General features: G+C 42.2%; 1 protein-coding gene across 3 annotated transcripts; it reads left to right on the top strand.

Moving 5' to 3' along the window:
- Positions 1–805: 805 nt before the first annotated feature.
- LOC311253207 (SLAIN motif-containing protein 1-like) lies at positions 806–17,856 on the top strand. 3 transcript variants are annotated; one of them, XM_084347007.1, is made up of 11 exons: positions 806–1,387; positions 4,533–4,669; positions 10,429–10,587; positions 10,665–10,778; positions 12,388–12,537; positions 14,139–14,181; positions 14,303–14,674; positions 15,511–15,563; positions 16,108–16,257; positions 16,339–16,678; positions 16,764–17,856. In XM_084347007.1, exons 1-11 carry the CDS (start codon positions 963–965, stop codon positions 16,837–16,839), a joined length of 2,019 nt encoding a protein of 672 aa, XP_084203133.1. In that variant the 5' UTR covers positions 806–962; the 3' UTR covers positions 16,840–17,856. The 3 variants fall into 3 exon arrangements, with proteins under 3 accessions (XP_084203133.1, XP_084203134.1, XP_084203135.1); XM_084347008.1 differs by lacking the exon at positions 14,139–14,181 and having other exon boundaries at positions 807–1,387; positions 15,552–15,563; XM_084347009.1 differs by lacking the exons at positions 14,139–14,181; positions 15,511–15,563 and having other exon boundaries at positions 807–1,387.
- The last annotated feature ends 3,051 nt before the right edge of the window (positions 17,857–20,907 follow it).

Genomic DNA, 20,907 nt, shown 5'->3' with positions numbered 1-20,907 from the left:
AAGAAAAATGTAATTTGGTACAAATTTCAGGGAAAATTTGAAGTTTTTCCCAAAAAATGTCATTAAATCTTCATATTTAATTTTTATGATCTATTTCAATGATTTAACTGATCATATTTTGTCAGTTTTGGATCATTAGAGGAGCTTTTTGGGAAAGAAAAATTTAATTTGGGGCAAATTTTAGAGAAAGTTGTAACTTTTTCCAAAAAGTCTTCATTAAGTTTTTGATCTGTAGATAAATTCAGCATTTTTTTTAAAAACTCCCAATATATATATATAATAGAGTATAAATCTCAATATTTTATTAATTGATGATATTTGTCAGTTTCAGGATGTCATAATAACATTTCCTGGAAATAAAAATGTAATTCAGCTGAATATTAGAGAAAACTTAACTTTTCTAAACACTTTTCATTAAATCTGAATATTTTTCACATTATTTTGATCTGAATATAAAAGTAACACGTTTAAAAACGGTGTCATGACCGTCTTCTGCCGCTAGATGTCGCCAGACGCTCATAAACGTGGACCAGGTGCGTCTGCCGATTACAACACACCTTTATCAGATCTGAGCAATCAGCTCATCGATTGATTGGATATCGATCAGATGAGAAACGATATCTGGTGCAGGATTGTGTGTTAAAGCAGAGAAACACGTTTAAATCTGTTTTTAAAGATTACAGGTGAGTTTGGAGTGAAGACAGGATGTTGGCCCTGAGTTCAGACTGACAGGTGCAGCTTCTACCTGGAGGCTTGTGGGTTAAAGAGGAGGAGGTGGTGTGTTATAGTGTGTGTGTGTGTGTGTGTGTGTGTGTGGATGGGTGGAGTTATATCTCAGTCCAGACAGGCGTACTAGACTGGTCCCTCCCGCCGGCAGCAGCAGCAGCAGCAGCCGCAGACAGACGGTGCGAGGCGGCAGCAGCAGCAGCAGCAGTCCGGAGGCTCACACGGCGCTTTATCACATGGAGGCTGCGGTGCTGAACCCCGCGATGGTGGCCGAGGTGGACCACAACAGCAACAGCCTGAACGCCGAGCTGGAGGTGAAGAAGCTGCAGGAGCTGGTCCGCAAGCTGGAGCGGCAGAACGAGCAGCTGCGGACCCGGGCGACGAGCACGTACGGCGGCGGCGGGGGGTTCTGTCTGCCCGGCCCGCTGCCCGCCCTCCTCCGACAGGCGTCCTTGGGCTCGTTCGTCCCTCCGGAGGAGCCTTTCGACTATTTCCTCCCGCACACGGGCGGGGACGGAGCTGCGGGGGAGGATGAGGATGAGGAGGATGAGGATGAGGAGGAGGATGAGGAGGAGGACGGATCCGAGCCGTCGGTTCTGGACGAGCTGGAACTTTTGGACTTGAATTCTCTGTCCTGCTCAGACGAGTCAGACGAGACATGGTAACCATTTGTTGCTTTGTATCCTTCCTGTGATGTTTCAGACACGTGAAGGCATCATGTGTGACAGGTGTGATGGCCTCATTGTCTGCGGGGGTTCTGCTCCGGCCCGTCCAGACTCCTGCAGCCGGGACAAAGCAGCTCAGCGCGGGGGAGGCAGCCTGTTATCAGGCCTGTTATCAAGGCTGCAGCCAGCAGCTCAGTCAGACCAGAGAGACGTTTAATGGCAGGAAATCACAAAAGTGTTGATCACAAGCTTCAGAAACACAGTTTATGTGACATCATGTGGCTGATTTAGCTTTAATTTAACTAAAAAATCATCATGTAATCAATTTCTAAGGAGCAAGACACTTAAAGCGCTGCAGGAATTAATCAATTAATCATTTAGTTGTCACCTATTTTGATCATCTTTCAATTACAGCCCGACTTTACACAATATTTGGCTCCAGTATACTTCATTTTTTGTCGTTAAAACACTTTTTTACAGATTAACAATATACTGAAGTGTCTAAAATGCCATCAGTGCACCGAAACTGTCAACTTTACTGGATATTTAATCATTTTAAAGGGACTCTGTGTAGTTTTGGAGAAGAAATTCAAACTAGGAGTTCAGTAAATGAAGATTTTTCTCTTCTGATTACAATTTCTTCCCCAAAACTACATAGTGAACGTTTAAAATTATCAGTTGTCAACTATTAAAGTAGTCACCATCTATCTTGACAATCTTTTAATCGGTTTGAGTTTTTATTTAAAGGAAAAAAGGTCAAAATTCTCTGATTCAGGCTCGTTAAATGTGAATATCTTCTGGTTTCTTTGCTCCTCTGTGACGGTGAACTGAATATCTGTGGGTTGGGGACAAAACAAGACAATTTTCTGACATTTTAAAGACCAAAGTATTGATCAGTTAATCAAGAAAATGACCGACAGATGAATGGACAATAAAAATAGTCCTTATTTGGAGCCTTGGACATTTGAGGTGTTTGCAAAGACACAAAATCCAAAACAGGAAGTGAAATTGTGCTGATTTATTTGCAACATGGAGGCTGAAGTGTCAACAGGAAGCTGCTCAGTGTGAGAACAGCTGCTCTCATTAGTAACTGATTGATTTAGCTTTATCAGTTTATCAATAAGTTGTCCATTAGAGGCGGTCTTCACCAGGAACCATCAGTGTATGTGCTTTATTTTACACTTAAAGGAACAGTTCACCAGAAAATGTGAATGCAGGCATTATGTGCTCATTCTGATGGACAGTCGGGGGAAGTTGCATAGTCCACAAAACATCTCTGGAGCTACAATGAAGATTATTAAGGCGGAGCAGATTAATCTTGTAATTTTACATCAATAGACAAGTTGATTAATCAGTGAATCACTGCAGATGTTGCTGTAAAAATACACTAAACACATGTTTACTGGCTTAGAGTTGGACTCCAGTTGCCACTTTATTAGGAACAGCTAGCTAAAAATTGACCAGATGTACACAACAGTCCTGCAGTCATCTCCTACACCTGTTCTTGTAACGATTATTTTCATTTTCTCGATGAATCGATCAGGTGTTTGGTTCAGAAAATGGTGAAAAATGTCGATCAAAGCCCGAGAGGACGTCTTGTTTTGTCCACAACCCACAGATGTCCAGTTTACTGCCACAGAGGAGGAACGAAACCAGAAAATATTCACATCTAAGAAGCTGGAATGAGAATTTGGACTTAAAAAAGGTGTTGATTCAACTTAATGCCCATTACAGAGGCCGTCTCTGTTATTTCGTCCACCTCATTAACACCAGTGAGGGTCGACTACATGGCCTAAAACACAGGAGATCAAAAGAGTAATGAATCTGCACTGCAGCACATCAGATGAATCTTTTATTTGCTGGATTCATCCAGCAGGCGTTTCCCCTCCTGGATCTAGGAATAGCACCAGTTGCGGTGTGTTTGTGTCCCCTTCAGGTCGAGCTCCATCTACCTGATGCCGCTGAAGGTTTTAATCTATAATTCAGCTTCCCTGCGTGTTTCGCCCGCAGAGAAGAAATCATGGTGGAGGAGTTCAGGGCTGTCAGAATAATCTGATCCACTCCGTCTGAACAGAGCAGCTCGTCGTCCTCACATCTGAAAGGCTTAGCATCACCTTTAAAGCCAGGGGAGAGATTTCTGAGAGTCGGGAGGAGAGGAGGTGAGGAGAGGAGGAGGAGGAGGTGGCACAAAGGAAAGATGGAGTCGTGATCTGTCAGGGACCACACGGAGGAGAAGTCCCAACAGGGCAATTTTTTAATAATGTCACGGCCATCACATCCTAGAGCGATGGCACCTGTTACTTCAGGTACTTCCATTGTCATTATTTACCCAAGAGAAAAACAAAAGAAAATGGCTGCCTTATGTTCAGGAATTGGGTTTGTAAAAGTTGTAAACTCTACTTATTGTGGCAACATGGACGCCATCTTGTATCTTACTAAGTGGTTATATTTCAGAGTTTCGAGCCATGCTAGCAGCAGAGATTCACTCTCTCCACCACTCTGATCCAGATTGAAATATCTCAAACACTGTTGGATCCATTGGAATGAAATTTGGTGCAGACGTTCACTGTCCCCAGAAGATGAATCTCAGTAAAGTTGGTAATCCTCTGACTTTTCTTCTTGTGCCACCAGCTCACTCATCCCCTGAAAAATCAACTAACTCGATGATTGGCTTCCAAAGTTTTAACTGATGTTCATGGTTCCCAGAAGATGTATCCTCATGACTTTTCTCTTGTGCCACCATGAGGTTTTAGATATTGACTAAAATGTCTCTGCAACTATTGGATGGATTTGCCGTGAATTCTGGTTCAGTCATTTGTGGTCCCCAGAGGATGAATCCAAAAGGCTTGATGATCCCCTGACTTCTCTTTTAGTGTCCCAGCAGGTCAACCGAACAAGTATTCATGGTCCCAAGAAGATGTTTCCTCATGATTTCAGTGATCCACTACTCGCTAAACATGGGCATGTTAGCATTGTTGCTACGAGCATGTACGCATTCTGACTTAAGCATCAAACAGCCTCACAGAGCTGCTAGCATGGTTGTAGACTGCTGGTCTTGTTAGTGATGAATTAATGTTCTTCCATATCTGTCCAATGCAGCTGAAACAATTGTTTGACCCATTTTAATTTGTCTCTTTCCAGGTTGTATGTGTCGCCAAAAGCCAGAGAGTCCTCAGACGACTCCCTCACACCTCTGCAGTGGTGCCGACAGGGTCTGGAGTCCCCCAAATCTGAGGTGGAGGCCGCCAGGAGATCGCTGTCCCTCCGACTGGAACAAGGTACGAGGCGGCAGATTTGTTTGTGTGCGGAAAGAAACAGACTTTAATTGGTCCTGGGGGGATTGTGTCGTACAGTAAAAGAGCAGACGGTGCACAATGAGAGACAACTAGACAAACCACCACTGTTGTCATAGGATGTTTTAAAAGTTATTGTGCAACAGCACATGGCTCTGTGCATCAGTGATATCACACCATATATTTGTAAACAAACTGTTCAGAAAACTGCAAGATCATCCAGAACCAGAAGTTTCTCTGTGTTAAAGATTAGTTTAACAAGCTCTCTTAGCTTTTTTTAGTCTAATTAATACATTATTAAAACAAGTCATTTAAATACGATAATCATGCATGTAAAATAGTCTTCATGAACATACCTCAGTCCGAAAAGGCTGCCTATGCTTTGTATGAGCTGGGTTAGCTTGACTAATGGGCTATGTGCTTTGTGCTAACGTTAGCTGCAGAAGGCGTCTGTTGCTGCCGCAGTTGCTCTATTCTTTGGCTCGGGGGCTGTGTGCTTTGTGCTGCTGAATTAGCCAACTACTGACCAACAGGCCAAGGGGCTATGTGCTTTGTGTTACTAATTTAGCTGCCGAACAGCAGGCTCAGGGACTGTGCTTTGTGATACTCAATTAGCTGGTGAACAACGGGCTCATGGCAGCTACCTCATGTCTCACTCACCTGTAAGAACACCTTGTGTTTCAGTGCTACTGAAATAGCTAGCTACTGAACAACAGACACTGGGACTGTATGCTTAGTTTCTATGACACAGCTAGCTACTGAACAACAGGCTTAGGGGCGGTGTGTTTTGTGCTACTGAATTAGCTAGCTTCTGAACAGCAGGCTCATGGCAGTTACCTCATGTCTCACTCACATATTATCATAACAGACTTCAACAACAAACATTGCTATTGTTAGTACCCACCAGTCAAGCTAGCATGTTGGTATTTGGAAATTTTGGCTGCACTTTCCCTTAAATTGTGCAACTAAATTGCTAATGGCTTTAGCAGATACTGAGTAGCTGGAGGTTGTCCACAAGTCTGGATCATACAGTAGCTTATCTAATTTTTGGCTAGCAATGATTGCAACTTCACAAAGAGGAAAGGGTTTCTTTCTAGACTCTGCAAATGTTAATATCACTTGCTGTCAGACCAGAATGCAAAAAAGATGCAAGATTCATCTTGATTTGAATAAGGTCCAGTAAATAGCTGTGCATGTGTGGGAGTTTCTCGCTGACTAATGAAACGATGCTGGAACGTCTCTGTGGAGTTCAGATTTCATGTTTCTCCTTTCCGTGTCCATTTTATGTTTGTCTCCTCAAGATGTCTTTTTACTCAGCCACAGTGTTTTTGTTTCTCGGTCATACTCTACGGACTGAACCAAAGGCTGAGACAGTGGATTAGTTTGCAGGATGCTCTTCTCCTTCAGGCTATTTTAAACTGATGTGTACACAGCTTTTTAGGTGCCTTGCCAAAAATCACAGGAGCTCACTGAATCACACAGCACAAAGCTTTGCCAAGAAGAAGTGCTAAATTGTTTCTCGTCTAGACTTAACAGCTCAATGCTCTCGCTGCCTTGTGAAGGAAGCAGAGAGGAACCAGAATTAGTGTAATTTTCTTTAGTTTGAGATGGATCCCTGGTGGGTAATCTGTTAGGGTCTGTATTGATCATCTCACAGCTAATTTGTAGCTCTTTCTATAATGGATACATTTGGAGAATTACAGTTTTTGGCATCATTTACTTGTAGAAAAAGAAGCAGTTGTGGATGTTTTTAAACCTCATCAGTAGAGGGAAGAAACTTGGCATCGGAGAATCAACTTATACTTGTTCCACACATTCTTCTTTCTGTATCACATTACCTATAATGCAACTTTAGAGTCATCAGTTCAGTCAGAGATTGGGGTTTTTAATGCTCGTAGCAGCTAATGTAGCAAGACCTGTAAACAGACTTGGATGTGGGAAATCATGTCTGCTTCTTCATACTTTAAGGTTGCTACTAACAATTACTTTAACTGTTGATAAGTGTTCGGGTTATATTTTCATCATTAATGAGCAAATGCTGGTCTATAAAATGTGTTTGAAATGCATCGTACAGTCGTCCAAGTGGAAAAAAGGTGAACAATCAGTGTGATGTTCTGGCAAGTGAAATCTCAAGGGCTGACCCGGTTGCTTCGAAGCATCTACGGTTGCCATGGTAATCAACATCCAAATGGGTATTCAAAGGAAGGAGACAGAATCAGGCCGATGGACGATGCCATCGATTATTGCCCAGTTTGGCGAACCCAAGACACGGCTACATTGGTGGCAATGGTGTTTCTTTCCTGCAGCCACTGCTGGTGTGTCTCATTGAATCGTGCCATTTCAAGCAACTGAGGCTGAAACCAGCTACGCTACATGTAGCGACGAGACAGTGACCCTTTAAAACATAGGACAGGGATGTACTGTATGTTGGACGCTTGCCTGGTAGGAAAGCAAGTTGATGTGAGAGTCGCTTAGGTGGTGATGATGAGACAGTCGGAGGTAATAACTAAAAATGACCATCCAGAGATACTTTTCCTTCATGGCCTCAATGAGCAGGCTGAAGCTGGCTCACCTTCATCACTTCACTGTGACTAATGAGGCTCAACAGGGCAGTAGGTCTTAATCTGTCCATGCCTCACAGCATTAAGCAGATCGGGCTTGCAGGGTCATCTGACCTGCTTGTCTGTCATGATTACGAGCATTGCTTAATTATATAATGCAACACCGAGGAAGGAAGAAGCAGTTCTGAAGAACAAGGAAGTAAAACAGGAAGAAGCAACAGAGCTTCCTTAAAAGTAAAGTCAGCTTGTTGCATCAGCTGAGAGAATATTCAAAATATTCAAGCAAATAGACTCATGAGTCTTCAGTCCAGAGGTAGAGAAGTCCTCGGCCTGCTGCGTGTGAAGTGTGAATGGAGACAACAGCTCCCACAGTCTCTGGTAAACAGGCAGCTTAACACCCAGAAGTCTTTAACGAGAGGCGATGGATCACCTGCGTGGGCGAGTTTATGTGTGCGTGCGAAGCCGCTCTGCCTTCCCACACTTTCAAAATAATAAGGTCATTATCTACAGGATTTTCAAGACTGGGTTTGTGTCCGACTGCTGTTTCGCCTTCAGTCAGTTCAGTCGGCTCACGAAAGCTTCTGCACTTGTTGTAATATTTTCTGGTGTGGTGACACTTCACACATTGACATTTAAAGTTTAGGTCAAGAAAATCATCCAAAAATATTAGTTCCTTGTCGTAGGGAATAGTTTGACGTTTTCTCGCTGAGGACTACATGAGTGATCGATACCATTCCCATGTCTGTACCTTAACCAGCGCAACCAGAGACTTCAGGAAGTCACTGCACCTGGTCAGAAGTTAGTCCGACACATAACCCCGACAGTCGATTGTAGTTTATACACTGCAAATGTATTACAGATTAAACAAACAATGCATAACTTGTTCAGCTGGTGAGCTTTAGAGGTGCTAGTTCCCAGATTTTGTAACTTTCAGACAGAGCCAAGTTAGCTGTTTGCCCCAGTTTCCAGTCGTTATGCAAAGAAATGCTAAACTAACGTGCAGCTTGAGACAAAACTGTGGAGACGAGGCGTCAGGGTTACATATTGAATGTAGAGACATAAGGGTGGTATCAATCTTCTTATCTAACTCTTGGCAAAGCAGCTTGCAAGCGCTTCCCCCCAAAATTTCATCTATCAGATACCAAAAAATTACAATTTATTCAATATTACATTAAATAATGTAATGACTGTTGTCCAGTATAAAACAAAACCCTCCACACACGTTATATAAAGCTCCAACATTAGTCACTAAACATTTTCTTTGTTTAGTATGCTTGCAATCTGTCAGTTTTCTCCCTCATCAAGCTGGAAAACGAGGCCATTGTTGCACTTCCTGGCGTCCGCATACATTTGGCCGGCGTGTGCAGCCGTTCTCTGCCAGTATCTGGGTCACGGCGGTCGACCTCTGACTCGTCTCAGCCCTGTGAAGTTGCAGCAGCTGTGCAGCTTGTTGCATCAGAGGCTAACGGTCCTCTGCTGGAGCCCGAGCATCACTGTGAGGAATCCTCCCACCAGCTCGGCCCGGCTGTCTCTCGCTCGCTCTCACTCGCTCTCTCTCTCTGCCGGCGGAGGCTGAGTACAGTGAAATGGAGAGCTGTTGCCGTGGCAACCATTTACATGAAAGGAATACACCCGCCACCTCCACCAACACCACCACCACCACCCCCTCATAGATAAATGGCTTATACTCGCATTGACAGGTAACACAGAGAAATCCTCCCCCTGCGCCTTTAATAAGATGCACGACGCAGCACATTTTTATTCTTCTTTGTTCTCGGCTGCTTCAAGTTTCTCCTCTACGTCCATGAATAGTAACTGCGGTGTGTGTGTGTGTGTGTTGTCTGAGGCGCTCAGCACCAGGTACAGCTGCAGTGTGCGAGCAGCTCTTGTTGTGTTGAATGCAGCTTTGTTGTGGTCGTGTTGAATAGAGCGGTTGGTGACAGTCACAGTGACGGTGAGGTAGCCGCTGCACAACACTGCCCCTCTCTTCATGTCTGTGTGTTGTGTATGAATATTTCTGGATTTATGTTTGTTGTTGTTGTTCGAGTCAGTTTGTGGTTTCGGAGCTTTGAGGGGTCTGTGTTGAGGTTTGTTTTTGAAGTTTGATTGATTAATTTTAAAGTAAAAGTGTCAAACATCGTCTGGTTCTACCTTCTTGAATGTGAGGATTTGCAATGACTTGAATGAAGAGTCTTTTGGGTTTTGGTGGTACAGCAGCGGATACTTCTGTATCGTTTGCCAGGCAGCAGCAGGGTGAAAACGGGCCCGATTTTAAACTTCCAAAGCTGGGCTAATAATTAAATCCATTTTATGTTGAAATCATTGTTGAGGAAAGAAGCTGCTTTGTAGTTTGGCTGTATGGCTGTAGATACTTATGTATCTTTTGCCAGGCGGCAGTCGATACATGGTCAAAGTAAATTTTCATGCAGAAATGGGAGTCTCTTTGGGTTTTGACTGAACAAAACAAGACATTTAAAGACATTTTTCACTATTTTCTAACATTAACAAATGATTAATCATGAAAATAATCTGCAGATTAACTGATATGGAAACTAATCGTTAGTTGCAACCTTGGCGGGTTGGTATATCACTTATACTGTAACTTTAATTTTGTATTGAAATGTGTTTATTAGCTTATGTTAATCACCATTTTGTGAGAGGAATAATATTTATGGATTGAAGGCATCTGAAAGAGAAAGATCTGGAGTGTCTCCACTGTTATTTGTAAGTGATCAAATGAGATTTTTGTGCCCAGACGTCCCCAACATGGAGACTGCTTCCAAAAAGACCTCTCTCCAAATGGTTTATGTGAGGAACGAGTGGTTTGACACATGCATTATGAGGCTTTCCAGTGCCGCTTTCTGTCTTATTTTATGATTTATTTCTTTATTTTTCTGTCTTTTGTTATTTAAATGTGACAAAAATATGCCATAAAAGGTAAGACATCAAAGAATAGGACACGAAAGACACGAGACCAAAGGAAATAAAAGGACAAAAGAGGGAAAAGACAAAAGGAGCGAAGCGAGTTAGAAAGAGGGAACAGAGTGATTGATGTGAGGAAACTGGGGCGTGTTGATAAACAAAATGAAAGAAGAGAAATATGCGTATTGTTCCTTTTTTTTAAATGATACTAATAAGAAGAATACTTGTGTGCATGTATAAATGTTTTCTCCTCCTCCTCAGTCTCCAGGTGGCGTAGCTCCCTCTCCAGCCCTTCCCCCACCTCCTCCACCCCCGGCCCTCCTCCTCCTCCTCTGAGCCGAGTGGCCGGAGTGTCGCCCATCGGTGCTTCCTCCCCGTTAGCCAAACCCTGCTCCACCCCCCAGCCGTCTGACAGACACGGTAACCTCACAACTTCTTCTACTGTAGATGATGTTTGAGATTCAACCCTTGAAGTCATACTCCATTTTCTCCCTTAGCTCCATCCTTCTCCTCCCCGCTCCACCCGATCCTCCATCGGACGCTGAGCCCCTTGGCGAAGGAGCTCTCCCCTGTAGCCGAGAGGACTCCCACGTTCTTCCCTCACCATCGCAGTAAGCTTCAGACGCCCCCTTCCTGCTTTTTTCCTCCTCATATGGAGCAGAGACACGAAACTGAATGTTCCTCTGTTGATCAGCATATTAATGTGCAGGTGAAGACGCCGCATGCAGAACTGGGTCAGCCGCGAGCTTTATTACACGTTATTTCAACTTGTGAAGTCGTGGGAGTGAGGAGAATATTTTCTCTGCAGCAGCTTCGAGTCGCAGGAATCAAAGCGAGCCGCAGCCTCTCTGTGCGTTACTGGTGGTGGAAGAAAAACTAATGCTCCAGACTCGGCAGAGGGCGAAGCTGCAGGGAACTGACTGCCACAGGGGCAACTAACTGCCACAGGGGCAGCTCTGGTGGCTCTTCAGCCCCAGGATCACTTCCATGACGGTGCAAGTCCAAACAGAGATACGGCACTAATACTCTTGAGATACGCTGTTCTACGTTTCAAACTCACTTTCATCTCACTGTTATAATATTCAGAGCCATAGCAAGAACTTTTAGAAATTCCACCAACCAAACTCCACACAGATTTTTGAGCGTTTTCGGCTTTAGACCAGAATCAGGTGTGAAACCAAAAACTTTTATTTAACATTGATTCCTGCGTGTTTGTGCAACAATTAGGCGACTAATCGGCAACTCTTAAGAGTGTCCAACACTCGTAAGTAATTTTTTTTTGCCTACGCAGCAAGTATGAAATGTGTCAGTAGTGAATATTTACAGCAGATTTATGTCTTACTTGTCTGCATCCTTTGGAAAAAGACATTTCCGGGCCTTTTTAATACTAACACATTAGTGAATCTGACAAGCTGTCAGCTTAATATGCTTAAAAAAACAGGCCCAGTGTCGGTGTTTGGAAAATTTGTGGCTTGTTAAAGTAACACGTCCAGTTTTTACTTCAGTGGCTGTCGGGTGGAAGGATCAGTCATTATCTGTGCTCTTGTTCAAATCTCCTATTAGACTAAATTGACCTCCAGCTCGTCTCCTGAAGTGGTGGCGAAACAGAGACAGGAAGTGACTCTTAGGGGCGCCGTCTTTAGCGAACTTTAGCAGTTTAGTTGTGCAGATTTTAGATATTTGCACGAGTGATTATAGTTTGGAAAAAATCCAATTTCTGCAAACATTTCTGGTCCAGATTACTGAGAATTATCACGTTTACCTCGCTGTAAACACTCTGAATGCTGTCGAGGGAAGTAGTTGGATAAAATATGACCCAATAAAGGAGCAGAAATCTTCTCCTGTGTGACCACGTAAGAGCAAAATGTGACAAAAGTAATTATAATAACACAAACGATGGAAGGATTATTTTAAAGAGCAGTTCAGAGCTCAGATTTTGATGCATATCATTAAGCGGGGAGACGCTGGTATAACCTCTGTGATAATATTCTGCCTCGCTGCTGCTTAATAGGCTCTAATTCTCCCAGCCAAGTATCCGAGTCCATTAGTTTGGATCCTTCATCTTCATGTGGAGGGCACTCAGAAGACTCGAGGGGGCTTTTCTCATTACCGAGCTGCCAAAACTCTCATTTGTTTAACTCTGTGTTGGAGTCGTAACGAGCTCCAGAGCAGGAAGAAGCTGCAGATTCTGTTTTCTCACACCGGGTTTTTGTTTTGAAGGCCGCAGCCTCCGACGCTCCACCCTCAGCCCCCAGTCGTCCATGGACAGCGACCTCAGCGCTTCAGAGGTGGAGGACGACTCCATCGCTCTGGGATACAAACTGCAGGACCTCACCGACGTCCAGGTGATGGCCCGACTGCAGGAGGAGAGTAAGTTATTTACCACGTCCAACGGACGTCTGCTCTGAGAGATGGTGTATAATTACAGCTCTAAATTGTAGGGAATTTAGCTCGCTGCATGCTGCCGTGGTTGTTTCTTATTTTAGGTCAGCGGCTCCCAAACTGTGGGGCCGGAGGCGTGAGTGTAGGGTTGAGTAAACCATCTTCACAGCAGATATTTGACTCGTTCACAGGTGTAACTAACAACATTAACTGCTTCACTGCATCACAAGTGTTTTTTTAAAACCAAGCCGAGGTCTATGAATAAGATTTGATCTACATTCATTTACATTTTCCAACATGTTTCCAGACAGAAATTCTGGTATTTTGTTGCAAAGTTTAACTTTTAATTTGCTCACCAGACATGGAAACATTCGTGAAAAGAGAGTTTATGTTCTCTTGATTATGGGTTATGTTAAAATTCACTCATTTTGTTACCAGTTGGTTGGAGTTTGATGGTTCAAAACAGACTTTGACTTGATCCAGAAACACTGGTTCTGAAAGTACGAGGGCCCAAAATGTCTGTATGATTGTTTTAAATGTACGTGAAGTGCACAAATGTGTTGCTTTCGTCCTTTTTGCAATCAACAGTTAACTCGCTGCGAGCACAAAGAGAAAAATAAAGAAACGGATAATTCAGAAGAATTTTTTGTTTTTAATTCTGAGGAATTCTTTTAATAATAATAATAATAATAATAATAATAATAATAATTAAATAAAAATTTCGAGGAATTCTTTTTAAAAATTTCGAGGATTTTTATTAAATTATTATTATTAATTACCATTTTTTTCTTTTTTAATTTTCCAAAGATTTTTTTACAAAAATTCCGAAGATTTTTTTCTTTTCTAAAAATTCTTATTTTTCTTTTTTTTCCTAAAAACTCCGTTTTTTTTTGGTTGTTTTTTTTTTGTTTGTTTTCAAAAAATCTGATTTTTTTTGTTTTTTCAAAAGTCCAGAAGATTGTGATACCGGCAGCGAGCTAGAAGATTAAGATTAAGTAAGCAGTTAAGGCAAGTTAAGTGGCAGAAAACTTAACTGGAATAAGACGAGCTAAGCGGTGTTAAATGTCCTAATACAAGAACTAGACACATATCAATGTTTTACTACAAGCTAAATCTAATCGACCAAACAATCCCGACTCAAGGTAAAATTTAAAACACCTGGTTTTCGAATGGAGTTTGGTGTACAGACTGTCTGCTCAAAGGAACCTCTGAACTTGCGTGTTGACAGATCCATATTTATACTTAAGATATATTTGATTAAAAGCTATATAAACATTTAGCAAAGTGTTGCTAATGCTAACTTCCCATACTTGACAGTTTTTGATGTTACGCACACGTTTTGGTCGGATCCAAAAACTTTAACAAGTGATCTTAAATGTTAAATATTAATCTGCATTTCAAGCAAAGTCTAGTAAAAAAAAAAAATAATTTCAGAATGTTTTTGTGAAAACTGTTTCCATGTTGTGTATTTTGTCTGTATTTCAGTTTTTTCTAGTTGTCTGTGTGTCATTGTTTGCCAGCTCTCTTCTCATGCTGTCCATCTGTCTCTATTGTTCCCTCCTCTTTAATATTTTAACATATGGCACCAGATCTCAGAGCCCATCGCTACTTCAGCTTCATTAACCCCAGGAGGTGATGATTGTCCGTGTGTGTGTGTGTGTGCGTGTGTGTGCGTGTTTGTGTGTGTCCCTACCATGTGTGTTTGTGTATGTGTGTGTTTTGCCCCGCTGGTCCTCATATCTCGCTCCCCCAGGTCTAAGACAGGACTACGCCAGCACGTCGTCGGTCCTGGCCAACCGCCGCAGCCAGAGCTTCACCTTCCAGCTCAGCCAGCTCAGCGCCGGCCCCGACCTGGAGGAGGAAGACGAGGAGGACGACGAAGACTACGGCCTCCTGCCCCCGCCGCAGCCGCGCCTCACCCGCCTTCCGCACTCCCACACCTTCTCCAGCATCCGAGACTGGCGAAGAAGCACAAGCTCCCTGTGCACCCCACCTTCCACCCCTTCAACGCCGCCGTACCCTTCCGCTGGGTTCGCCTTCCAGCCTCCGCCCCAGGGATTGGGTCTGGGGCTGGGCCTGGGCAGCCTCAGCGCAGCCGAGCCCCAGGGCTTCAGACCAGGATCAGGTGAGACATAACTTTTATCTAACGCGTCTCCTGAACGTCTGAGCAGATTCTTACTGAAGACAGGGTGAAGAAAAGACGAGACCAAACAGCAGCAGGCAATTAACTGTCAAAGTAAACTTCGATTCAAGAATGGCAGAAAATGTTCTGATTTCTTGATTTCTCTGTTTGAGATCATATTAAACTGAATATTTGGGGGGTTTGGACCAACAGAACAAGACATTTAAAGACATTAACTTGGACTTTTTCAGTATTTTCTGACCTTTTGTGGACTAAACGATTAATCAGTTTCATCTAGAAAACAATCAGAAGATTAAATCGATAATGAAAATACCAGTAGATCAAGCTCTGCCAGTGTTTTTGAGTCTTTCAGCTAATTGTTTTGGTTTTAAAGCGCAAAACTTAACTGTTTTCTGTCATTCTCATTCCTCTTATTTACGTCTTTATTTTTAATTTTATTTTATTTTATTTTAGCAAAAAAGCTTGATATAAGTGCCAAGCACCAGATGGCTGACAACCAATGTTAGCGACTTGCTAGTGTAGCATTTAGCTGCAAAAAAGACTCAATGTTTCCTTCAGGAGATGGCAGAGACCAAAGCAGAGCTAATAAAAATTTATACACACGTAAAGAAATACTCACATTTTAAGAATAATGCTTAAATTCAGTTATTTGTGTATTTATTTTGAATTTTGGCACCTTCAGTCCTCTGTAGTTTCAACTTTGCTCACCTTGAAATCTACCCCTGTGATCTCTGAACACTACTAATCAGTTATCTCTTTGTTTACATGTTGTTGTACGTGAAATATTTACGTGTGTATTTGTATATTTGTGTGTGCTGTTGGCCGTATTGTTTTGGGGAAACTTCGTCGTGGCGTCCAGCCGATTTTGAGAGTAAGTCGACATCGTTTTACACTAAACTCAGAAGTCTCTAATCTTGACTTTGTTTATGATCATTAATCCAACTTTTCTTGATGAAGACATCCACTTTAATCCACTAATTCATCACTTCTAAATGTGTCTCTTCACATTTTGAGACGTTTCCCCACCTCCGCTCTTTTAATCCTCCATCGACGCCCCAAACTGACCCACACCGATGTTCCCTCCACGTAATAATAACTCTGTCTAAGCCTCTTGTACAACCGCTCTTAAAGCTCCCAGACTGGCGTGTGTTTCCGCTCTGAGACGAGAGAGAGTTTGATGGGATTAAGAGTTAGCGAGTGTATATCTGACTGAGGGGGCTGGAAACTAGCTGTTACGCTAAAGGAGATCACAGCCAGCTTTATGAGCCGTCTGATGGGATGGAGTCGGAATAAAAGAACAGGCAGGACCGACAGCTAACTATACGTAACGGTGTTTTGTATCTTTCTGCATTAAAGTGCATCTTTTATCGTCATTTGTTCAAATCCGTGTGGGTTTATCTGTGTGTCTCTGTTAGATAAGCTGCGGAGGAGCATGCCTAACCTTGTCAGAGCTCCCAGCATGCCCAGTGTGCCCATTCCAACCAATCCCAGCGCTTCCCCTTGTTTGCTTCGTAACAGCCAGAGTTTTGATTCGTCCAGCGGGCTGACTCGCCTGCAGTCCTCCAGTAAGACACCTGCTCTCCTCTAATAATTTAATTAAAGTGTTATTCAGCAGCAGGATCACTGATTTTTCTTTTTCCCCTCAGTCCCCTCCCCCGGCCAGCTGCAGAACAGGGTCCAGAGCGTCGGGAACTTCACCTCCTTGTCGCGCCAAACGTTAAAGGCCACCGCCTACGTCAGTCCCACAATCAAGGGCTCGGCCTCCATGCCGACCTCCACCAGCCTCCAGTCTCTGAGCGGCGGCGGCACTGCGGGGGGTAACAGCGGGGTGGGCAGTGGGATCCCAATGCTCAGTAAACCACCTGGCGGAGGTGGGACGCCCACTTCGACCCCGACCACTCCCCGCAGCGGCCTGCCCCGCCCCGCCTCCTTTGTTGGCACCCCAAGCTCCGCCCCTCGCAGCAAGGTGGCCCAACCAACACGAAGGTAAACCTTTTGAATGTAAATCTAATCTATAAAAACAAAGGTGTTGGTTACATCCTGAGTCAACTTTGACTGATCTCTCCCTCAGTTTACTGACTCCTCCAAAGAGCTTGTCCACCCTCAGTGCCCTTCGTGACAGCACCTGGAGAGACGGCTGCTACTGATGACGACCCGGTGCAGTAGTGCGGTGGGCTGCCCCGCTGGCTGGGGTAACTCGCTACACCTCAACATGGGGGGGGGAAAAAAGGGGGACGTTTTGAATGGGTTTTGACCAAAAAGTAAACTGTTAACTTCACCTTAAATCTGAGATCCTGCATAGAATAGTTAAAAACAGTGGAGGGTCTGTCTTCACGTGTCGTCAATCCGATTCTATGCAGAATTTCTTCGGGGAAGGCGGGTTGGTTTTTTTTCTTCTTCTCTGGATTTGAGTGCGTTTGGTTCGTGCCAAGTGGGAGTCGCTCCCTGTTGCTCTTGTGCAATAAAACCACTGTCTTTAGGCGACCAGTAATACTAACCTGCTGAAGAGGGCTGCCAGTTTTTATGATACGAGTCTTCACAATACTGTATTTATTTATATATTTATTATTTTGAATAAAACGTTTTTTGACTAATCAGGTGTTTTTTCCCTTCTGGCAACAAGCGCCAACGATGCTGCTAAAAAATGTAATCGGTCCCTGTTCGTTTGGGCACATTTGGTCTAATTTTTACAAGACGTTTAAAGTATGTATTCGTGTACAAATCTTAACTATTCAGTGTGCATACATATAAATATATATTGATGCAATATTATTGAATTTTAAATGTGAATCTTGACCAAAAGGAAAATGTTTGAATGTGTTTTACAAAAATTGTCTCACCACAGACTTTGTGCATATTAACACTTTAAAATTGACCTATAAGGGATCTGTTCTTGTTGCACTTTGTATAAACTTACTGATATTTTTACGTTCTGTTTACTGATGTTTGCACTGCTTTTACTTTGTATCTTCTGGATTTAAGGGGAAAACAAACTGTTAATTAAGTGTTTTTGGGGGAGATTTCACAGTTGTACACGGCATAATGTAGCACCCTCTGTTTGTAATATTTGACTTGTGTTTTTCACATTTCACAAAATCCCGACACTTTTGTTACTGTGATGGACTGAATGAGTGGAACATTTTAATAAAACACACTGAATTAAAGACGACTGTTTTCCTCACTTCTTTATGTTGAAACTGGATTTATATAATCCCATCAGTATGCAACAGGAGAGGCTGGTTAGTGACATCTCAATGTTGCCATCTAGTGGTAGAAGTTCAGACAGCTCACTGTGGGTTTAATACAAACGGCTACAAAGTATTTCCCCAGAAAGACCACATGAATAATACATGACTTAAATCTGAACCCAATGATGTGATTTGAATTATGTGAAATATGGAGGACAAAAGAAGACTTTTTCATTAGCACATAAATAAATATAAATACATGCTGAAAAATGACCACAAAAATAAATCCATAAATAAATTTGATAAAACATTTTGTAAAAAATAATAAAAAATTAAAAACTAGATCCATAGATACCAGTCGCCTAAATATACCACATTTTCTTTTTTTTCCCATCGGGATCCGTCCATTATTCCCTGAAAAATTAACAAAATATACATTTACTCTTCTTAATCTCTATAATCACTCCTCGTGGATGGTTACCATATTATGTTTAATTGTTATTATCTGTATTTTCTATTTTTTGCTCTGTGTGCACTGGTTTGTTTTGTAAACTTAATCACCAATAAAAAAAATAAAAATAACAAAGTGACAAAAAAGAAACAAGATCCTGGATACATCCCTTTATCCAGATCCACACCAAAAGTTAAGTGGTTCTATTGTGGGCCAAAACCCATCCTCTAGCCAAGTTTCATGGAAATCCGTTCAGTAGTTTTTGTGTAATCCTCGTAACAAACCAACAAACAAATGGACACGGGCGAAAAACAACTTCCCACGGGCGAAAAACAACTTCCCACGGGCGAAAAACAATAAATTGTTTTTAAATGTATTTGTCTCAACATTTATGTTGCTACATGTATTCATTTCTACACAGTCATTTTTATTTTACAATAAATGACTAACATTTTCTTACATATTTTTTTTTATCAATCTAATTATTTATATATTTATTGACAAGAAAGCAAAAAAAAAAAAACCTTATCTCGCAATGTAAAAGGAAGTGAGAAAAAATGACTGGATCTGTCACTTTATCCAGATCCACACCAAAAGTTAATGGGGTCTATTCTGGGCCAAAACTCAAACTCCATCCAAGTTTCATGGAAATCCGTTTAGCATTGTTTGTGTAATCCTGGTAACAAACCAACAAACAAATGGACACGGGCAAAAATATTTTTATTTGGGAAAAAAAAAAAAAAAAAAGTTTAAATACTGAAATAATTAAAAAAAAAATTTAATAACACAAAGGTTTCTTGAACGTGGATTATGAACTAAAACCGTGAACAGCGAGGTGTAATGGTTGAGCTTCAGCTGCTGATGTCGCCGTGTTCGATGACTTTGAAGCCCCGAAGCTCTTAATATTATTATATATTACTAATGTTGCTCTGAAGTGGGTGTTCAGCTGATTTATGTGATGGATGACGTGGGCGAACAGAGCCACTAGATGGAAGCAGAATCTAAGACAGACGGCTGAAATGTTGTTTTAATGCTCATAAGTGCTTGTTGCACTGCTGCCTTCAGACTGTGAGGTTTTGGGTTCAAGTCTCTGTTAATATTTATATTCTCAAAGTGAAATTATTGCTCTCCTGCACATTTATTGATGTTATAGGTGCTGTTAACTGGGAAAACTGTATAGAGGAATAGCTCAGTAACATAAGATACTACTGTTGTTGATACCTGAAGGTTGAGGGATCAAATCCAGGCTCATCTATGGAGATGTTTTTAAATTTTTACTTGCCTTTTATGGCAGGAAAGCGTGGGTGACAAATGGACCAGCCTGGACTCGAACTTTCAGTCTGCCACAGAAAGGACCCCCGCTCTACTGACTGAGCTAACAAGCACCTGTTAGCTTTGTGGTTTTATCTCTGTATTGTGAACAATAAAGACAACAACCAAGCTTCAGGTGTGGCTCAGTGCAATGAGATGCTCATACATGCTTATTTAAAGTACACGGTTCAAATCCAGGGAGTCTGATAGTTTTCCCCTTCTTCTCCTCAAAGTTGTAAATAAAGGCAACAGCAAACCATAGTTTAAATGTCCCCATGAGATATTTAAAGTTATACGTGACAGGTTTGAGATCTGGAGATGTGATTACAAGTTGGAAAACAAACTTGACTGTTTGTTCTTGAGGTACTCTGATGATCCAGGTACTGAACACAAGCAGTCTTTAGTCTTCAGTTAGAGTGCTGGACTTCAAAATGCTCAGTATCCTGTTAGTCTCAGGTTTGAACTCAACCTGCAAACTTCTGCTGAGTCTTCTTAGTTGCTGAGCTCTTTGTCCTGAAGTATTTTGCCTTCATTAGGGCTTTTCACTTTATCTTGTGGATAACAGACTCCTAAGTCAAAGGTTTGAGTGAGGATTGAACCCACAGCCTAAAAATCTACAAGGACAACTCTTAATATCCTGAGCTACTTGATCAGGGGTGCTACTACTCTGTTTCTTGGAGCTTTTCAGTCTTCCTCTTGGTGTTGGACTTCAAAATGAATGAATGTCACATCCTTAGAAGTTCTGATCCTTCCTCTAACATGTTGAGCTATTAGATCTAAGATGATGAACTGATGTTTCTGAGAGCTTTTCACTTTTTTTTTTGGGTGACAGACCTCAAAACTGACAGATTAGAGCGGGGATTGAACCCACACCCTTGAAAAGTCAACGATAGATCTCTAAGACTCTGAGCTATTTGATCTTGGACATGACACTACTGTTTCTTGGAGCTTTTGATCCCTACTCTTGGTGTTGGACTTCACAGAAGCTCTGAAGGACCAAAGATTCAACCTCTGAAACTCCAACATGAGCTACTGGATGAGAGTTATAACTGCTGTTTCTCAGAGGTTTTAACTTTTTCCTTTGGCAGCCTGGCCTTCAAAATTCACTGAAGCTTTTCTTTTTAAAATGGACTTCAAGTTTAAAGGTTTCACCGAGGATCGAACCCACGCGCTAAGAAACTACAAGTAGATGTCCAGCATCGTGCGCTATTCCTTCGGGGGTTTTTGTGGAGGTTTTGAGTCTTCTTCTTGGTGTTGGACTTCAA

The sequence above is a fragment of the Pagrus pagrus genome (genome assembly GCF_965226575.1).
Source record: "Pagrus pagrus genome assembly, chromosome: 24".
In the NCBI taxonomy this organism is placed as follows: Eukaryota; Metazoa; Chordata; class Actinopteri; order Spariformes; family Sparidae; genus Pagrus; species Pagrus pagrus.
Note: the sequence above shows the minus strand (reverse complement) of the source record. Positions and strands in the feature narration are given on the sequence as shown.